This window comes from Lipotes vexillifer, unplaced genomic scaffold (genome assembly GCF_000442215.2).
Source record: "Lipotes vexillifer unplaced genomic scaffold, Lipotes_vexillifer_v1.1 scaffold184, whole genome shotgun sequence".
Taxonomy (NCBI): Eukaryota; Metazoa; Chordata; class Mammalia; order Artiodactyla; family Lipotidae; genus Lipotes; species Lipotes vexillifer.
In genome coordinates this window covers 2,703,400-2,718,402 of record NW_006783561.1, presented here as the reverse complement: position 1 = coordinate 2,718,402, position 15,003 = coordinate 2,703,400, and the positions used below count along the sequence as shown (strand labels likewise).

The window sequence follows — 15,003 nt, the reverse complement described above, 5'->3', positions numbered from 1 at the left end:
GGGCACGAACCCGTGTCCCCTGCATCGGCAGGCGGACTCTTAACCACTGCGCCACCAGGGAAGCAAGCCCCTTCCTCACCTTTATATGTGGACATTTCTTAAGGTTTTGTCCTACCATTTTGTCCTTCAAAACTCTCAAGAACTTTCACAGCATCAACTTTCTCAGCACTATGTAGATGACTCCCAAGCCTCTCTCTTCCATCTCTCTAAGACTCCAGCTCCTCATCTTTAATTGACTGCTAGACAAGACTCCTTAAAGTTCTGTTCCTGTGAGATGCCAAGACAACCTGACTATAGTATATAAAGGCATTGGCACCCTCTGGTGGAGAGAGTAGAAGTCATCTTTAAGTATCTGCTTGCTTGGATGGAACCTGACAGGAGATGTTACAAGGAAGATTACATTTGTTGAGCATCTACTGAATGCTCTATATTCAAATATATGTCATTTTAAAATAAACTTCAGGGTATATTTCTTGAACTAGCAATAATAATTATTATACATATCTTTCATTGGGAACTTTCAGTTTCTTACTAGACCATTTTTATGCAACAAACAGGATTTGGACTGTGTGAACTCCTAAGCATGATTTTAAGGCAGGAAATTGTTCTCTGATAGATGCTGTGAAGGATATAATGAGATACAGTACCACCCTTAGGGAACTTAACAGTTTAACTGGGTAAACATGCCATTCACTCTGGAGAAGTGACTAAATCAAGAGGTAATCCCAAGGTAAGACAATGTCACAAGGCACTCAGATGACAACAAATGGTGTAAACCCTGAGTTTAAAGAAGGCTGAGGTCACTGTAGGTGGATTGGTGAGTTCACTGAGGAATGGCTTCATGGAGGAGGCGGGACTTAAACTTTATCCTTCACAAAGTATTTCCCAAACTTCTAGCTCTCTAGTTCTCAAGTTTTGCCATATTAACAAACTGTCTATATTCTTATTTTTCCACATTTTTCTTTATACTGACACTTTTTTGGTAAATACCATTTTCCTTGTCTTAAACCATCAAATCCATAAAATCACAGGTTTGATGTGCTTTTGTGTTTGATATATATTTTTCTATTATATATGAAACAAACACAGATAATCCTCATCATATGGAGACAATTAGGTCTAGAAAAAGGCCACTTAAAGGGGATTAATCTACCTAAAAAGAATATCATTCATATGAAATTTTGATGTAAAAGTTTGATTAGGGTTTTAGTTTATAAATAAAACTAAAAATTATGAAAATAAGTATTTCATTTTATACTTAAATTATAAGCTGTTATTGCAACTATGAACAATTTGAATGAACAAAATGATATTTAAATGAATATTGAGTATTTTTCTGATAAAATAATTTAACTTTTGTGGCACAGTCATAAGTATTAAAAAACATCAAAGTAGACCTCATATGATCTTTTAATAAAATTATTTTTTGAGCAACCTGTTTTATTATCACTCTTGTGAGTTTTCTCTTGTTCAGTTAACTGATAAAATTCTTCTAGATCCTTACTTACTAGTGGATTTGCATGTGATTTAAGCAATTACCAAACATTATTTTCATTGATCTCACGAAACCCTGTGTCTTTTTCTCACATTTGCAACTTGGCTTTGCAACAAATTTGTACTGACTTTGCCTTATATTGGAGAAACTAAAAACATCATTGCTTTGATTAGTGAGGATATTGCCAAGTGGAAGGAATGTTTAAGTCAGTTCTCAGCTCAACAGTGAATATATTAGTGTTAGGATTACTTTTATTTTCCTGTGCATCCTTTAACTCTAGGACAGCCTTCTCAAACTTTATAACAGAGAGACACTTGAAATATTCTCAAGTCTCAGGGAACTTCTGGATAAAGATTATATATAAAGCTCATGGTATGTCAGTGTAATCATTTAGTTGTAGATATTATAATCCAATAATAATTGCCAATGCTCTTTTAAATAGAGTGATATTTTCCTGAGAATCTGTTTAGTTTGGCTGACATTTTAGCCTATTCTTTTGTAGGTTCCCCCAAAAAGGTCAGTGGTATGGATAGAATAAACTTCAATTTTTCTTTTAAAAATGTTCTACTTGATTTTTTGGTGCCTTACCCAAGTACGGCTAAAACATCACAAATTTCTATCATATAAATCCTGTTGAGATATGGTACATGATATATGGTAAGCTGTAAGCTTAGTTTTTTTTCCTTCCTATTTAAAACTGAAAATGACCTTTTAGACAACCTTTCTAGAAAAAAAGAAAAGAACAAGTAACTAACTTTCATTCTTGAAATTAATCCCTTTTTTCCTTTTTATGAATTTGAAAAATTATAAGGCAAACATAATATGTTTTTGTTAATTAACTGGTTTAAGCCAAAATGGGATATAATTTTTCTAAAGGTAGGCTTGTTAGGTTATTTAAATAAGGTTTATGAATTTATGTTAATGTGGTTTTCAATATGAAAATAAATTAACAGTATTGAATAGTAAAGTTACTAAAACTATATGTCAAAGCAATATGAATAAAATTATAGCCTAAGAAAACATTTTCTATGAGACGTTGAAAGAAACCATTTTCTTACTGAGTGGCATGGTCAGATTATGTAGATAATTATAAGATCAGTATACACATGTGTTGGTTTCATGATCATTTTAATAGGCCTAAAAATGCATTTTAATTTTAATTGCTATTTTGGAACTAAAAATAAATAATTAAGTTTATTTCCTTTTCTTTTAATAATTAAGTTTATTTCTTTAATGTGAAACTATGCTGTTTGTTGTTGCTTAGTTACTTGATTCTGGGTTTAATGTGAGATAAGTTCCCATGGATTTTATTTTCAACTAAAATGAGACAATTTCCGTCCTTTTTCTTGATGCTTCTTAAAAAACACTTTCTTGTACATGTACGGAGATAAAAATGGCAGCAACCCTGTGTATCCTACTTCAGAAACTGATAATGGATTCAACCAAATGATCATGGTCCTGCTTCGTAGGACTAAAAGACCTATAACAGCTGCTATGAGACAGCTTGGTCACTCTGTGTCATCTTTTGCAGAAACCCCTAATGATATCTTATAGAGCCCCACATGGTGTTCCACAGAATCCCATTTGAGAAACCCTGCTCTAGGGACTTGGATAATGAGTACTAAGATAATGTGAACTCCTGTACATAATTATTAACCTAAAATTGTTTTTCAATCTGTATACCACTTAAAATCATGTCATCCATATTTTGTGAAACACTGTATAAAAGGACAAGTAAAATCTGGATATGTTTAAAAGACAAAGAAAAGGCATGACGAATGAGAATAATCAGAGCAAAGGCCAGTGGGGCAGGGGATTCTATAATAAATAGAACTGGATAACACCTGAAAAGAATTCTTTGACAGTAATAGAGAGACCTGAAGTTGGGGAAAAATTATAGTTGAGTTGTAGGGGCCTTGAACTAAAGGAAACAAAGGTCTTGCAGACCCACTAAGGTTTTGAGGAATAAGTGAAACTAATGAAATTGATTGGGAGAAGATGAATCTGGCAATCTGGGAAGAATCTAGAGGCAGACAGGCAAGTACATTCTTGTAATAATTCATGCAAATGGAAATGAGACCCAGAACCAGAATGGTGGCAATAGGCGTGAAGGAATGGGATGGGTATGGGACATATGGTAAATAGCATTCATGGTATCTGGGATCAACCTAACAATGAACATATTTCTATTAGTAGTTGTGGTATTTCCATTCTCAGAAATATTAGAAATGTGAAATTGAGTGAGATTTGTTTTGGAAGTGCTGCTAGGTTGAGCTATTTTCTGACTCCCCAGCCAGTCATTGTTTCCTGGCCTTGTCTCCTGACACTATTCCTATCATTTCATAAAGGAATACAGATCCAGCAGTGCCAGATTTTCTGATTTTTTGAGAAAAACTATAAATCTAACTAGTTTGTGATATCTTCCCATTTCTAAATGTTAAGAATTCAATTTTTTGTTAACAGATAAAATATACTATAGACTAGATTTGGTTGTCAATTTGCAAACTTTATCTGGAGTTGTGTGTGCTGCTTTTGAAAATCACCTTGAAATGTACCCTGAACCAAAAGGTAATAGTCTCTTTTGGAAGCCTCTGTGTAATTCCTATTAGCAGGAAGCTCATAGAAAGGCTTTTTGTAGTAGCTAATATTTTCCTTTTGTTGGGATGTTGATTTGAAAGTTACAAGCCTTTCTCTGCTTCTTCCCAGCCAGGTCTCTAGACAAACTTTATAACTTTGCTGATTGCTCTGGACTCCACCTGATATTTGCTCTAAATGCACTGCGTCGTAATCCCAATAACTCCTGGAACAGTTCTAGTGCCCTGAGTCTGTTGAAGTACAGCGCCAGTAAAAAGTACAACATTTCTTGGGAACTGGGTAATGGTAAGTAAGGATGTTGTTTCCTCTGAATTGACAAGATAAAGGGTAAAATGTAAGATGGCTCAGACCATCTCTAGTACAGTGGCCCAGAAAACACTTGGGTTGTTTGACCACTGAGTTGACCTTCCAAATAGTAAAAGACCAAACAGTTGGAGAGTAGATTTAGTGAAGCCCACCATTTGCATCTATAGTTATCTCTAGTTACCTTATTCCAAATATAGGGGAAATGCCAAATGTGATTTATGATTAACAAATTGATATTAAACCAGATACAACCTATCTGCTCAGCCTAAGCTGAAATTTACAATCTTCTATAGAACACTGGTCCTACAAGATGACCCTTAAAATAATTCAAAAGAGTTTGGTCAAGTATATTTGGGAACTGGTCTACAGTATATGTACTTCTTGAAGGTTCATAATGCACATTAGTATGTAAAAGGCTTGAGAAGTCCTGTTGCAATAAAATCTGTATAACATTTTTTTTTTTTTTTTTGCGGTACGCGGGCCTCTCACTGTTGTGGCCTCTCCCGTTGCGGAGCACAGGCTCCGGACGCACAGGCTCAGTGGCCATGGCTCACGGGCCCAGCTGCTCCGCGGCATGTGGGATCTTCCCGGACCGGGGCACGAACCCGTGTCCCCGGCATCGGCAGGCGGACTCTCAACTACTGCACCACCAGGGAAGCCCCTGTATAACATTTTTTTAACCCAGTATTTCTTAAATCATTTAACCAGGGTTGGGTTGGTTTCAGGGGCATGCAACCTGTGCAGTCACATAGGATCTCATTCTTAGAAGAGACCCATGCTTGGTTTAATGCTCTGCTATCACCATCTTAATTTTTAAATAAAGGGATCCATGTTTTCATTTTGCATGGGGCCCTGCAGATTATGTAGCCAATCCTGTTTAATCATTGCACTGTGTGTGGGTGTGTGTGTGTGGGGGGAGTGTGTGTGTGTGTGTGTGTGTGTGTGAGAGAGAGAGAGAGAGAGAGAGAGAGAGACCTATTATCATTTCATGGAACAATGTTCCATTGAGCACACAATGTTCCTAAATCACACTATTTTTCCTAGTGATATATATGTGTGTATGATACATATGATATTCTGTAGATTCCATGAGTCTCTAATATTATTGAGTCAACTACTATGGGTTATAGTTAAAATTATGGATAGTATAAATTTGAAAATATTCTGATTCCTAGTAAAAAGGCATTTTGGTAAACCTTAGAACAAAACAACCAAGAATTCTCTTAAAATTACTGTTACAAATTTATAATAACATTTTTGTCCATGGCCATGTATATCTGTAGCTAACCCATATTTGTTTGGAGCACCGTGTGTGTGCTGGGGGGGCAGTGTACACATACACAAGCACGTGTGTGTATTTATGCACTCCACTCTAGAATTTGAAGTTCTCATAAGGTAGCAAGGGATGAGGATCTTATAAGAACAAGTGTCTTTTTTCCTATCACTAACCATTAACTGGAATGTAGCTCTCTCTTCCTTCCCTGGAGTGGGGGAAATTGGGGGAGAGTTAGCTACCAAATGGAGACTTGAGCTGAACTGAAGATAATTTGGTTACAGGGGGCATAACTAGGGTAGCCTGAGATTTTTCATCTTCCCAACCAGTCTAGGTATCATACGTTCTAGGACAAGAGCAAGAGTGATGTGATCAGCTTAGAACGAGGCAAAATTATTACATAGTAGACAAAGCCATTTACTGATCCCTCCCCGTCGTATCTTCTATTTCATGCTCCTTGACATTCTTTGGTATTTTATGTTGTCTACTCATGACTACCCCACCTAACCTTACCCTGCTCCAGTGTCAGACTCCACCCAGCTTAGCTCTTTTCTCCAAACACAGAAAAATATTCTTCAAACAATTCAAACAATGCATTCCCCAAACAGGGCATTATATCTGTCATGAGGGACCAATTAGGTGTAATGTTTAAAACGGGTCAGTGTAAGACAGTAAGGAGTGGTAGGGCCTCTGATGAGCTAGAGAATACATGCTGTGCCTAAAGCATTTGTTTTCTTTCTAAAATATTTCTAAATAAAATTGGTTTGTAAAAGAATCTCAGCTGGTTGTAGATAAGCCCAAAGCAATTAAAACTTACTTACAAATGACTGATGGGAATAATTCCTCCAGGGTTTGTGGCATCTCTGAATTTGGGAGCTTATTAAATTAAATAAATCTTTAATTGGTATAACTGACGTGATTTGGTGGGGGTGGGGAGAATATAGGCATCTTTCTGTATATATGTCTGTTCCAAATAACTGAGAGTCTGCCCCTTTCCATCCTTCCCCCAAATTATGCTAAACAGTTTAGAGACGGAGCTAATTACATTTTTAAAATGTTGTTTAGTCACCTTAGCCACACAACACTTGATTCCCATCATCATCAATCCATCTTCAAGGATTAACAAAAACAAAGAATCATTTTTGAGGAGGAGAAAATGCACAATCATAGATAAGAAAATAGATAGGGATATAGATAGCAATCGATAGAAAAATAACCAAATTTATGAATTTAAAAATTCAATAAGGTAGAAAGTATCTGGTAATGTTCCTGTGAGCATTTCTATCAAGGTAGATATAGATGGTTTTTGAGTCTGTAGTCAGGAAGACTAGAGTTGGTCTGTTTCCCTGCCCCCTTGCTTTTATTTTAAAAATTGCATTTCTATTTTTGGATATGACAAATAAGCAGTTTGCCTAAATAAACACACCTTTTAGGGTTTGAAGATTTATTTTGCTGATTCTTCTAATTCATTTTACAACTACTGATAGTTTTTCTTGTGCTAGCATCATATCCCTTAAGATATCCATTGTATTCTGTTCACAACGATTCTGTGTTGTATATTTAGGCCCTTGCCCCTCAAAAATTATCTGATCATCCTCCTGGCCTGGACTTGTTTCTCCAATCTTTTATCCATTTTCTTTTTTTGTGACCATATCTTTTTGGACAGACATAATAGTTTAACTATCATATACACATTTAGGGAGGGACAATAGAACTGGTCAGTTCTCTCATCCTCCCATATACCCACATCCTGTTAACAAGTACTTTATCTTTAGAGCAAATCTGGCATTGGAAAAACTAAAGTAGATATTTCTTTGGTTGTTTCTCCTGGAGTATCTAAACTTAACGTGACTAAACTTTTTTTAAGTTTAAATTATCTAAACTTTTTTCTCCTTTAAAATCAGTGAATAGTGTGGGCTACAGACCATGAAAGCAAAATATACCCAGTATCAAGAGGTGAAGATTAAGAAAGTTTAGGATGTCAAAGTCAAAGAATGACTTTCTTGATGCAAGATTTTTAACAACTATGTTTTGTAGATATAAAATGTTTCCTTAAGTGTCATAAATTGTAAACCCTATATTTGATTAATACTAGGTGATGATTGTAATTATTTGCATTTCTATTAATCATTGGTGAATCTAAAGTAAGGAAGAGCAGGGGGGAATTTTGAAGCCGAGACTCAAATCTTGGAAGTGTAGAATAAGAAATTTAATCCAATTCTGCTCTGGAGAGATGGTATTTGTTCTATAGAGGACTATCCTTAACAAAAATTTTCTGAAGATAATGCAGCATCTCTAATTGAACACTACATTATGAATTGTTTCCCAAATTAGGTGTGTTCCCCAAATTGATCTGCCCACTTCTAAGAACAAATAAAAGCCACTGTAATTAATTACTGAATCAGTGTCATATATTTATACCTATGCCTGACCTATACATTCACCAATTATTCTTGTTTGATTTTAGTTATATGAATCAGTTCCCTGGAACCTAATATCTACTGAGCAATTTCATAAAATCAAAATTATGACCTTATAAAACTTAGCCCCTTAGAGATGATGATTCTGACAGCCCAGCTTTATTAATTCATTCATTAACTCAATATTTATTAAGCTTTTAGTCTGTGTTTGTGTATTTATGTATAGCCATTTATACAGTTTTATTATGTATATTTGTGTGTATATAACAGGTATAGTCTTGTGAAGGCCAAACACAGGGTTGAGCCACTGTGTTCAGACACACTTCCAGTTGTTTATGAGGCTAGATCATAGCCCATAGCTTTAGAGAACTGTATTTTTGTTGGAGAGAGTTTGATGCTTAGGGAAGGAGAAGAAGGGGAAAGAGAAGGGAAGATGAGAAAACATTTATAGTTTCTTTACCTGCTTACTTTTCTCCTTTCCCTCTCCCTGCCTGCTTCTCACCTTCATCACCTTTATCTTCTCTATTCTTTCTCCCCGTACTCCCATCTACATAATACTCTCATGCTATTTAGTAACTTTATAGACTTGTACAACCATCTCCACGGTCCAATTTTAGAACATTTCCATAACTCCAAAAAGATCCCTCATGCCAGTTTTCAGTCAGTCTCTGTAATCATTCCCAGTCCCAGGAGACACTAATCTGCTTTTTGTCTTTATAGATTTGTCTTTTGTGGACATTTCATATAACTGGAATCATACAATATGTAGTCTTTTGCATCTGACTTCCTTCACTTAGCATGTTTTTGAGGTGTATCCATTTTGTAGCATGTAAAAGTAGTTCATTCCTTTTAATTGCTGAATAGTATTCCAATGTATGAATATATATATTCATATATATGTGTGTATATATATCTACATAGAGATATATCTATATGTATATCTATCTGTCTACCTATATATACATATATATCTTGCATTTTGCTTTTCCATTCACCAGATGACAGACAGGCCTCTCACTGTTGTGGTCTCTCCCGTTGTGGAGCACAGGCTCCGGACGCGCAAGCGCAGCGGCCATGGCTCAGGGGCCCAGCCGCTCTGCGGCATGTGGGATCTTCCCGGACCGGGACACGAACCCGTGTCCCCTGCATTGGCAGGTGGACTCTCAACCACTGCGCCACCAGGGAAGCCCGAATTGTCTCTACTTTTTGACTGTGATAAGTAATGCTGCTGTAAATATTCATGTACAAGTCTGTGTGTGGATATATACTTTCATTTCTCTTAGGAAGATACCTGGGAGAGGAGTGGAGTCGCTAGTTTGTATGGTAAATTTAAGTTCATTTTTAAACAAACTACCACACTACTTTTCAAAGTAGCTGTTTTACATTTTCCCCAGCAATGAATGAGGATTACAGTTTCTCTACATCGTTGGAAACACTTGTTCATGTCTATTTTTTTGATTATAGCCATTTTAGTGGTTTTGAAGTAGTATATTAATATGGCTTTAATTAGCACTTCCCTAATGACAAGTGATACTGAGCATCTTTTCATGTGCTTATCAGCCATTCTTACATCTTCTTTGGTGAAATGTCTACTCAAATCTTTTGCCTTTTTAATTGGGTTATCATATTATTCAGTTGTAAGAGGTTTAAATATATTCTGGATACAAGATCTTTATCAAACATATGACTTGCAAATATTTTCTCCCAGTCTATAGCTTATTTTATCATTTTCTTTATGGCATCTTTTGAAGTTCAGATGTTTTGAATTTTGATAAAGTTCAGCTTATCAATTTTTTATTCTATTCCTTGTGCTTTTGGTATCATTATCTTTGCCTAACCCAGGATCACAAAATTTTTTTCCTATTTTTTCTTTTAAAAGCTTTGTAGTTTTTGCTCTTATATTTGGGCATAAGATCCATTAGGAGTTAATTTTTGAGTATGGGGAGAAGTAAGAATCTAAATTCATCTTTTTGCATATGGCTATCAAATTGTCCCAGCATTGTTTGTTTAAAAGATTATGCTTTCCTTACTGAATTCTTGTCACACTTTTGTCAAAAATCAGTTGACCACAAATGTGTTTATTTCTGGACTCAAGTCTTTTCCACTGATCTGTATGTCTGTTCTTGGACTACTATACTAGGACTACATTGTCTTTCTTTTTTGATATATGTATTTATTGCAAAATGATCACCATGATCTTTTTTTTTGATATATGTATTTATTGCAAAATGATCACCATAAGTTCAGTTAATATCCATCACCTCACATAGTTACAAATACTTTTATCTTGTGATGAAAACTTTTAAGATCTACTCTGTTAGCAACTTTCAAATATACAATACAGTATCGTTATCTATAATCACCATGATGTACATTACATCCCCGTGACATTTATTTTATAAGGTAAGTTTGTATCTTTTGATCATCCTTACCCATTTTGCCACCCTCACACCTGCCTCTGGTAACCACCAATCTATTCTCTATGGTTTTTGTTTACATTGTCTTGATTACAGGTTTTATAATGAGTTTTGCAATTGGGAAATGTAAGTCCTCCAACTCCATTCTTCCTTTTCAAAATTGTTTTGGCTCTCCTAGGTGTTTGCATTTCCATGTAAATTTTAGGGTCAGTTTGTTAAATTTCCTCAATAAAGCCTGCTGGAATTTTAGCAGAGAACATTGAATCTGTAGATCAGTTAGGGAAAATTGCCATCCCAATAATATTGACTGTTTCTATCCATGAGCATAGATTACATCCCATTTATTTAATTTTTAATTTCTCTCAGCAATGTTCTGTAGTCTTCAGTGTACAAGTTTAGCACTTCTTTTATTAACTTTATTCTAAGTATTTTATTCTTTTTGATGCAATTACAAATGGAATTATTTAATTTCATTTTTGTATTGTGCATTGCTAGTATTTAGAATTGATTTTATATATTGATCTTTTATCTAGCTGAACTTGATTTTTAGATCTTGTTTATTTTCCCCTACCTGTGTGAATTCTTTAGGATTTTCCATATACAGGATATGTTGTCTAAGAATAAAGACAGTTTTACTTCTTCCTTTCTAATTTAGATGTCTAAATTATTTTCCTTGCCTGATTGCACTGAGTAGGACCTCTAATACAGATGTTGAATATAAATGGTGAGAGCACACATCCTTGACTTGTTCCCAGTCTTAGGGGGGAAAACATTCAGTATTTCAATGAAGTATGATATTTTGCCATTAAGCATTCAGTATTTCACTGGTAAGTATATAGATTTTTCTTAGATACTGTTTATCAGATTGAGGAATTTCCCTTCTATTCATAGTTTGTTGAGAGTATTTATCAGGAATGGGAGTTGGATTTTGTCAAATGGTTTTTTGTTTTGTTTTGGTTTGATTTTTTTGATCTGTTGAGATGATAATGTGGTTTTGGTCTTTTATTCTGTTAATACGGTATTTTACATTAGTTGGGTGTTGGTATTAAATCAACCTTGCATTCCTGGTGTAAATCCCAATTGGTCATGATATTATAATACTTTTTATATATTGCTGGTTTCAGTTAGTAAATATTTTGTTGGGTATTTTTGAATCTATATTTATGAGAAATATTCATCTGTAGTTTTCTTGTGATGTCTTTGACTTTGGTATCAGGGGAATATTGACCTCATAAAATAAGTTGGGAATTGTTCCCTCTTCCTCAATTTTCTGGAAGAGTTTATGAAGAATTGTGCATTATTTTTTCCTTAAAAACTTTGTAGAATTCACCAATTAATCCATCTGAGTCTGGGCTTCCTTTGTGGAAATAATTATAATGACTAATTAAATGTTTTTGTTGTTATAGGCCTATTCAGATTTTTTTTTGAGTTGGTTTTAGTAATTTGTGTCTTTCTTGAAAATTTTTTCATTTCATATACATTGTGTAACTTTTTGGCATAAAGTTGTACATTGGCATAATGTTGTAGTCGCTTATCCTTTTAATTACTGTGAGATCCTTAATGATGTTTCTTTCATTCCTAACTTTGGTCATCTGTGTCTTCTCTCTTTTTTTTTTTTTTTTTTGGTCAGTCTAGCCAAAGGTTATATCAATTTTGTTGATCTTTTCAAAGAACCAACTTTTACTTTAATTGGTTTTTCTCCATTTTTTTATATCATTGGTTTCTTCTCTAATTTTTATTATTTCATTTTTTCTTCTTACTTTGGGTTTAGCTCCCTCTTCTTTTTCTCCTTTCTTAAGATAGAAGCTTAGATGATTGATTTGAGATCTTCTTTAATAATATAGGAGTCTAAGGCTGTAAATTTCCCTGTAAGCATTGGGTTTTTTTTCCTAAACAACAAAAAAAAAGCTAGAAGTCTAACATATAGTTATCAGCAGATCTTTTTTTTTTCTGAGGTCTCTCTTCTTGGCTTCTTGGCTCACTGTGTCCTCACATGGCCTTCCCTCTGTGTGTGCATACCTAGGTCTCTTTGTCTGATGGTTTAATTTTTTTTTAATACCCTTTATTTTGTAGAGCGGTTTTAGGTTCACAGCAAAATTGAGAAGGTGTAGAGATTTCTCATATATCCCCTGCCCGACATGTGCACAGCCTCCCCCACTATCAACATCCCTCACAGAGAGGTATATTTGTTACAATTGATGAACCTACGTTGTACATCATAATCATCCAGAATTTATGGTTCACATTATGGTTCACTTTTGGTGAGCACATACTATGGGTTTGGACAAATGTATAATGACAGGTATCCATCATTATAGTATCATGTATAGTATTTACTGCCCTAAAAATCCTCTGTGCTCCACCTATTCATTCCTCCCTCCTCTCCCTAATCCTTGGCAACCACTGATCTTTTTACAATCTCCATAATTTTTTCCTTTTCCAGAATATCATATAGTTGGAATCATATAGTATATAGCGTTTTAAGATTGGCTTCTTTCACTTAGTGAAAGACATTTAAGTTTCCTCCATGTCTTTTCATAGCTTGATGGCTCATCTCTTTTAAGTGCTGAAAATTATTCCATTGTGTGGATGTACCAGTTTGTTTATCCATTCACTTACTGAAGAATATCTTACTTGCTTCCAAGTTTTGGGACTTGTGAATACAGATGCCATAAATCCATGTGCAGACAAAGTGAGGACATAAGTTTTCATCTCCTTTGGGTAAAAACAAGGAGCATGATTGCTAGATTCTATGGTAAGAGTATGTTTTGTTTTGTAAGAAACCACCAAACTTCCAAAGCAACCATATCATTTTGCATTCCCATCAGCAATAAATGAGAGTTATGTTCCTCCACATTCTAGCTTCTATTTGGTATTGTTAGTGTTACAAATTTTAGCCATTCTAATAGGTATAGAGTGGTATTTCATTGTTGTTTTAATTTGCATTTCCCTGATGACATATAAAGTAGAGCATCTTTTCATATACTTGTTTGTCATCTGTATATCTTCTTTGGTAAGGTATCTGTTAAGTTCTTTAGCCCATTTTTTAGTCAGGTTGTTTGTTTTCTTATTAAGTTTTAAGTTCTTTGTATATTTTAGATAGCAGTCCTTTATTAGATATGTATTTTGCAAGTATTTTCTCCCAGTCTATAGCTTGTCTTCTATTCTCTTGACATTGTCTTTTGCAAAGCAGAAGTTTTTAATGTTAATGAAATCCAGTTTCTTAATTATTTCTCTCATGGATTGTGACTTTGGTGTCATCCCATACATTTTTATATATTATAGTTTCATTTTCATTTCATTGAAAATATTTTATAATTCCCCTTGTGATTTATTCTTTGATTCATGGATTATTTGTTTGATTTCCAAATACTTATAGATTTCTCAAATTACTTTCTGTTGTTGAATTCCAATTTAATTTTGTTGTGGTCAGGGCACATACATTATATGAGTTAATCCTTTTCAATATACAAGACTTGTTTTATGGCCTAGCATAGATGGTCTATCCTGAAGCATATTCTATATGCATTAGAAAAGAATGTGTTGGGTGCAGTGTTCTAATAGATAATTCAATCAGGTCAAGTTAGCTGATGATGTTACTCAAGTTTTGTATATCCTTACTGATTTTCTTTCTAGTCATTCTATTCATTATTGAGAATGTGGTATTGAAGTCTCTTTCTGTTATTATTGAATTTTCTATTTTTATTTTCAGTTTTGTTAGTTTTGTTTCACTTATTTTGGTGTTCTGTTGTTGGTATGTATATGTTTGTAACTGTTATATCTTCCTGATAAATTGGCCCTTTTATCATTATAAAATGCCCCACATTGTCTCTAGTAACATTTTTGTCTTAAAGTCTACTTTGTATTAGTATAGTCATCCCAGCTCCCTTATGTTTATCATTTGCATGGCATATCTTTTTTAATCCTTTTAACTTTCACTCTTCTCTTTGACTTTAAAATGACTTTAAAATCTCTCTAATTGGATCTTATTTTTTTATTTAGCCTGATAATTTCTACTTTTAATTGGAGTTTTTACATTTTACATTTAATGTAATTGTTGATATGAACTGACATCTGACATCTTGCAATTTTCTATATATTTCATTTTTTTTATTCCTCTGTTTCTCCTTTACTGTCTTTTCATTCAAAAGGGATATTGTCTAAGGTACCATTTTAATTTTTTTGTTTTGTTTTAGTTATTTTCTTAGTAGTTTCTTATTATAATACATCTTAACTCATTACAATCTACTTCAGGGTAACACTAACTTAATTCCAGGTAACTGTAGAAACTGCTCCAATAAGACTCCATTTCCCCCTCCTTTGTGCTATTATTATTCTAAGTATTACATCTTTATTAAGTCCAACTCCAACAATACAGTGTCATAGTTTTTTTTTTTTTTTTTTTTTTTTTTTTTTGTTTTGGGGGGCGGGGGGCCTCTCACTGTTGTGGCCTCTCCCATTGCGGAGCACAGGCTCCAGACGCGCAGGCTCAGCGGC

The 15,003-nt window shown here is 34.3% G+C and overlaps 1 protein-coding gene across 1 annotated transcript in view; it reads left to right on the top strand.

Annotated features, from left to right (window-relative positions):
• Positions 1-3,493: 3,493 nt before the first annotated feature.
• HPSE2 (heparanase 2 (inactive)) overlaps positions 3,494-15,003 on the top strand; it is a 268,280-nt gene continuing 256,770 nt past the window's right edge. The window contains exons 1-2 of the mRNA XM_007456244.1: positions 3,494-3,532; positions 4,174-4,375. Coding sequence (XP_007456306.1) covers positions 3,494-3,532; positions 4,174-4,375 — 241 coding nt within the window. The remainder of the gene's footprint in view (positions 3,533-4,173; positions 4,376-15,003) is intronic.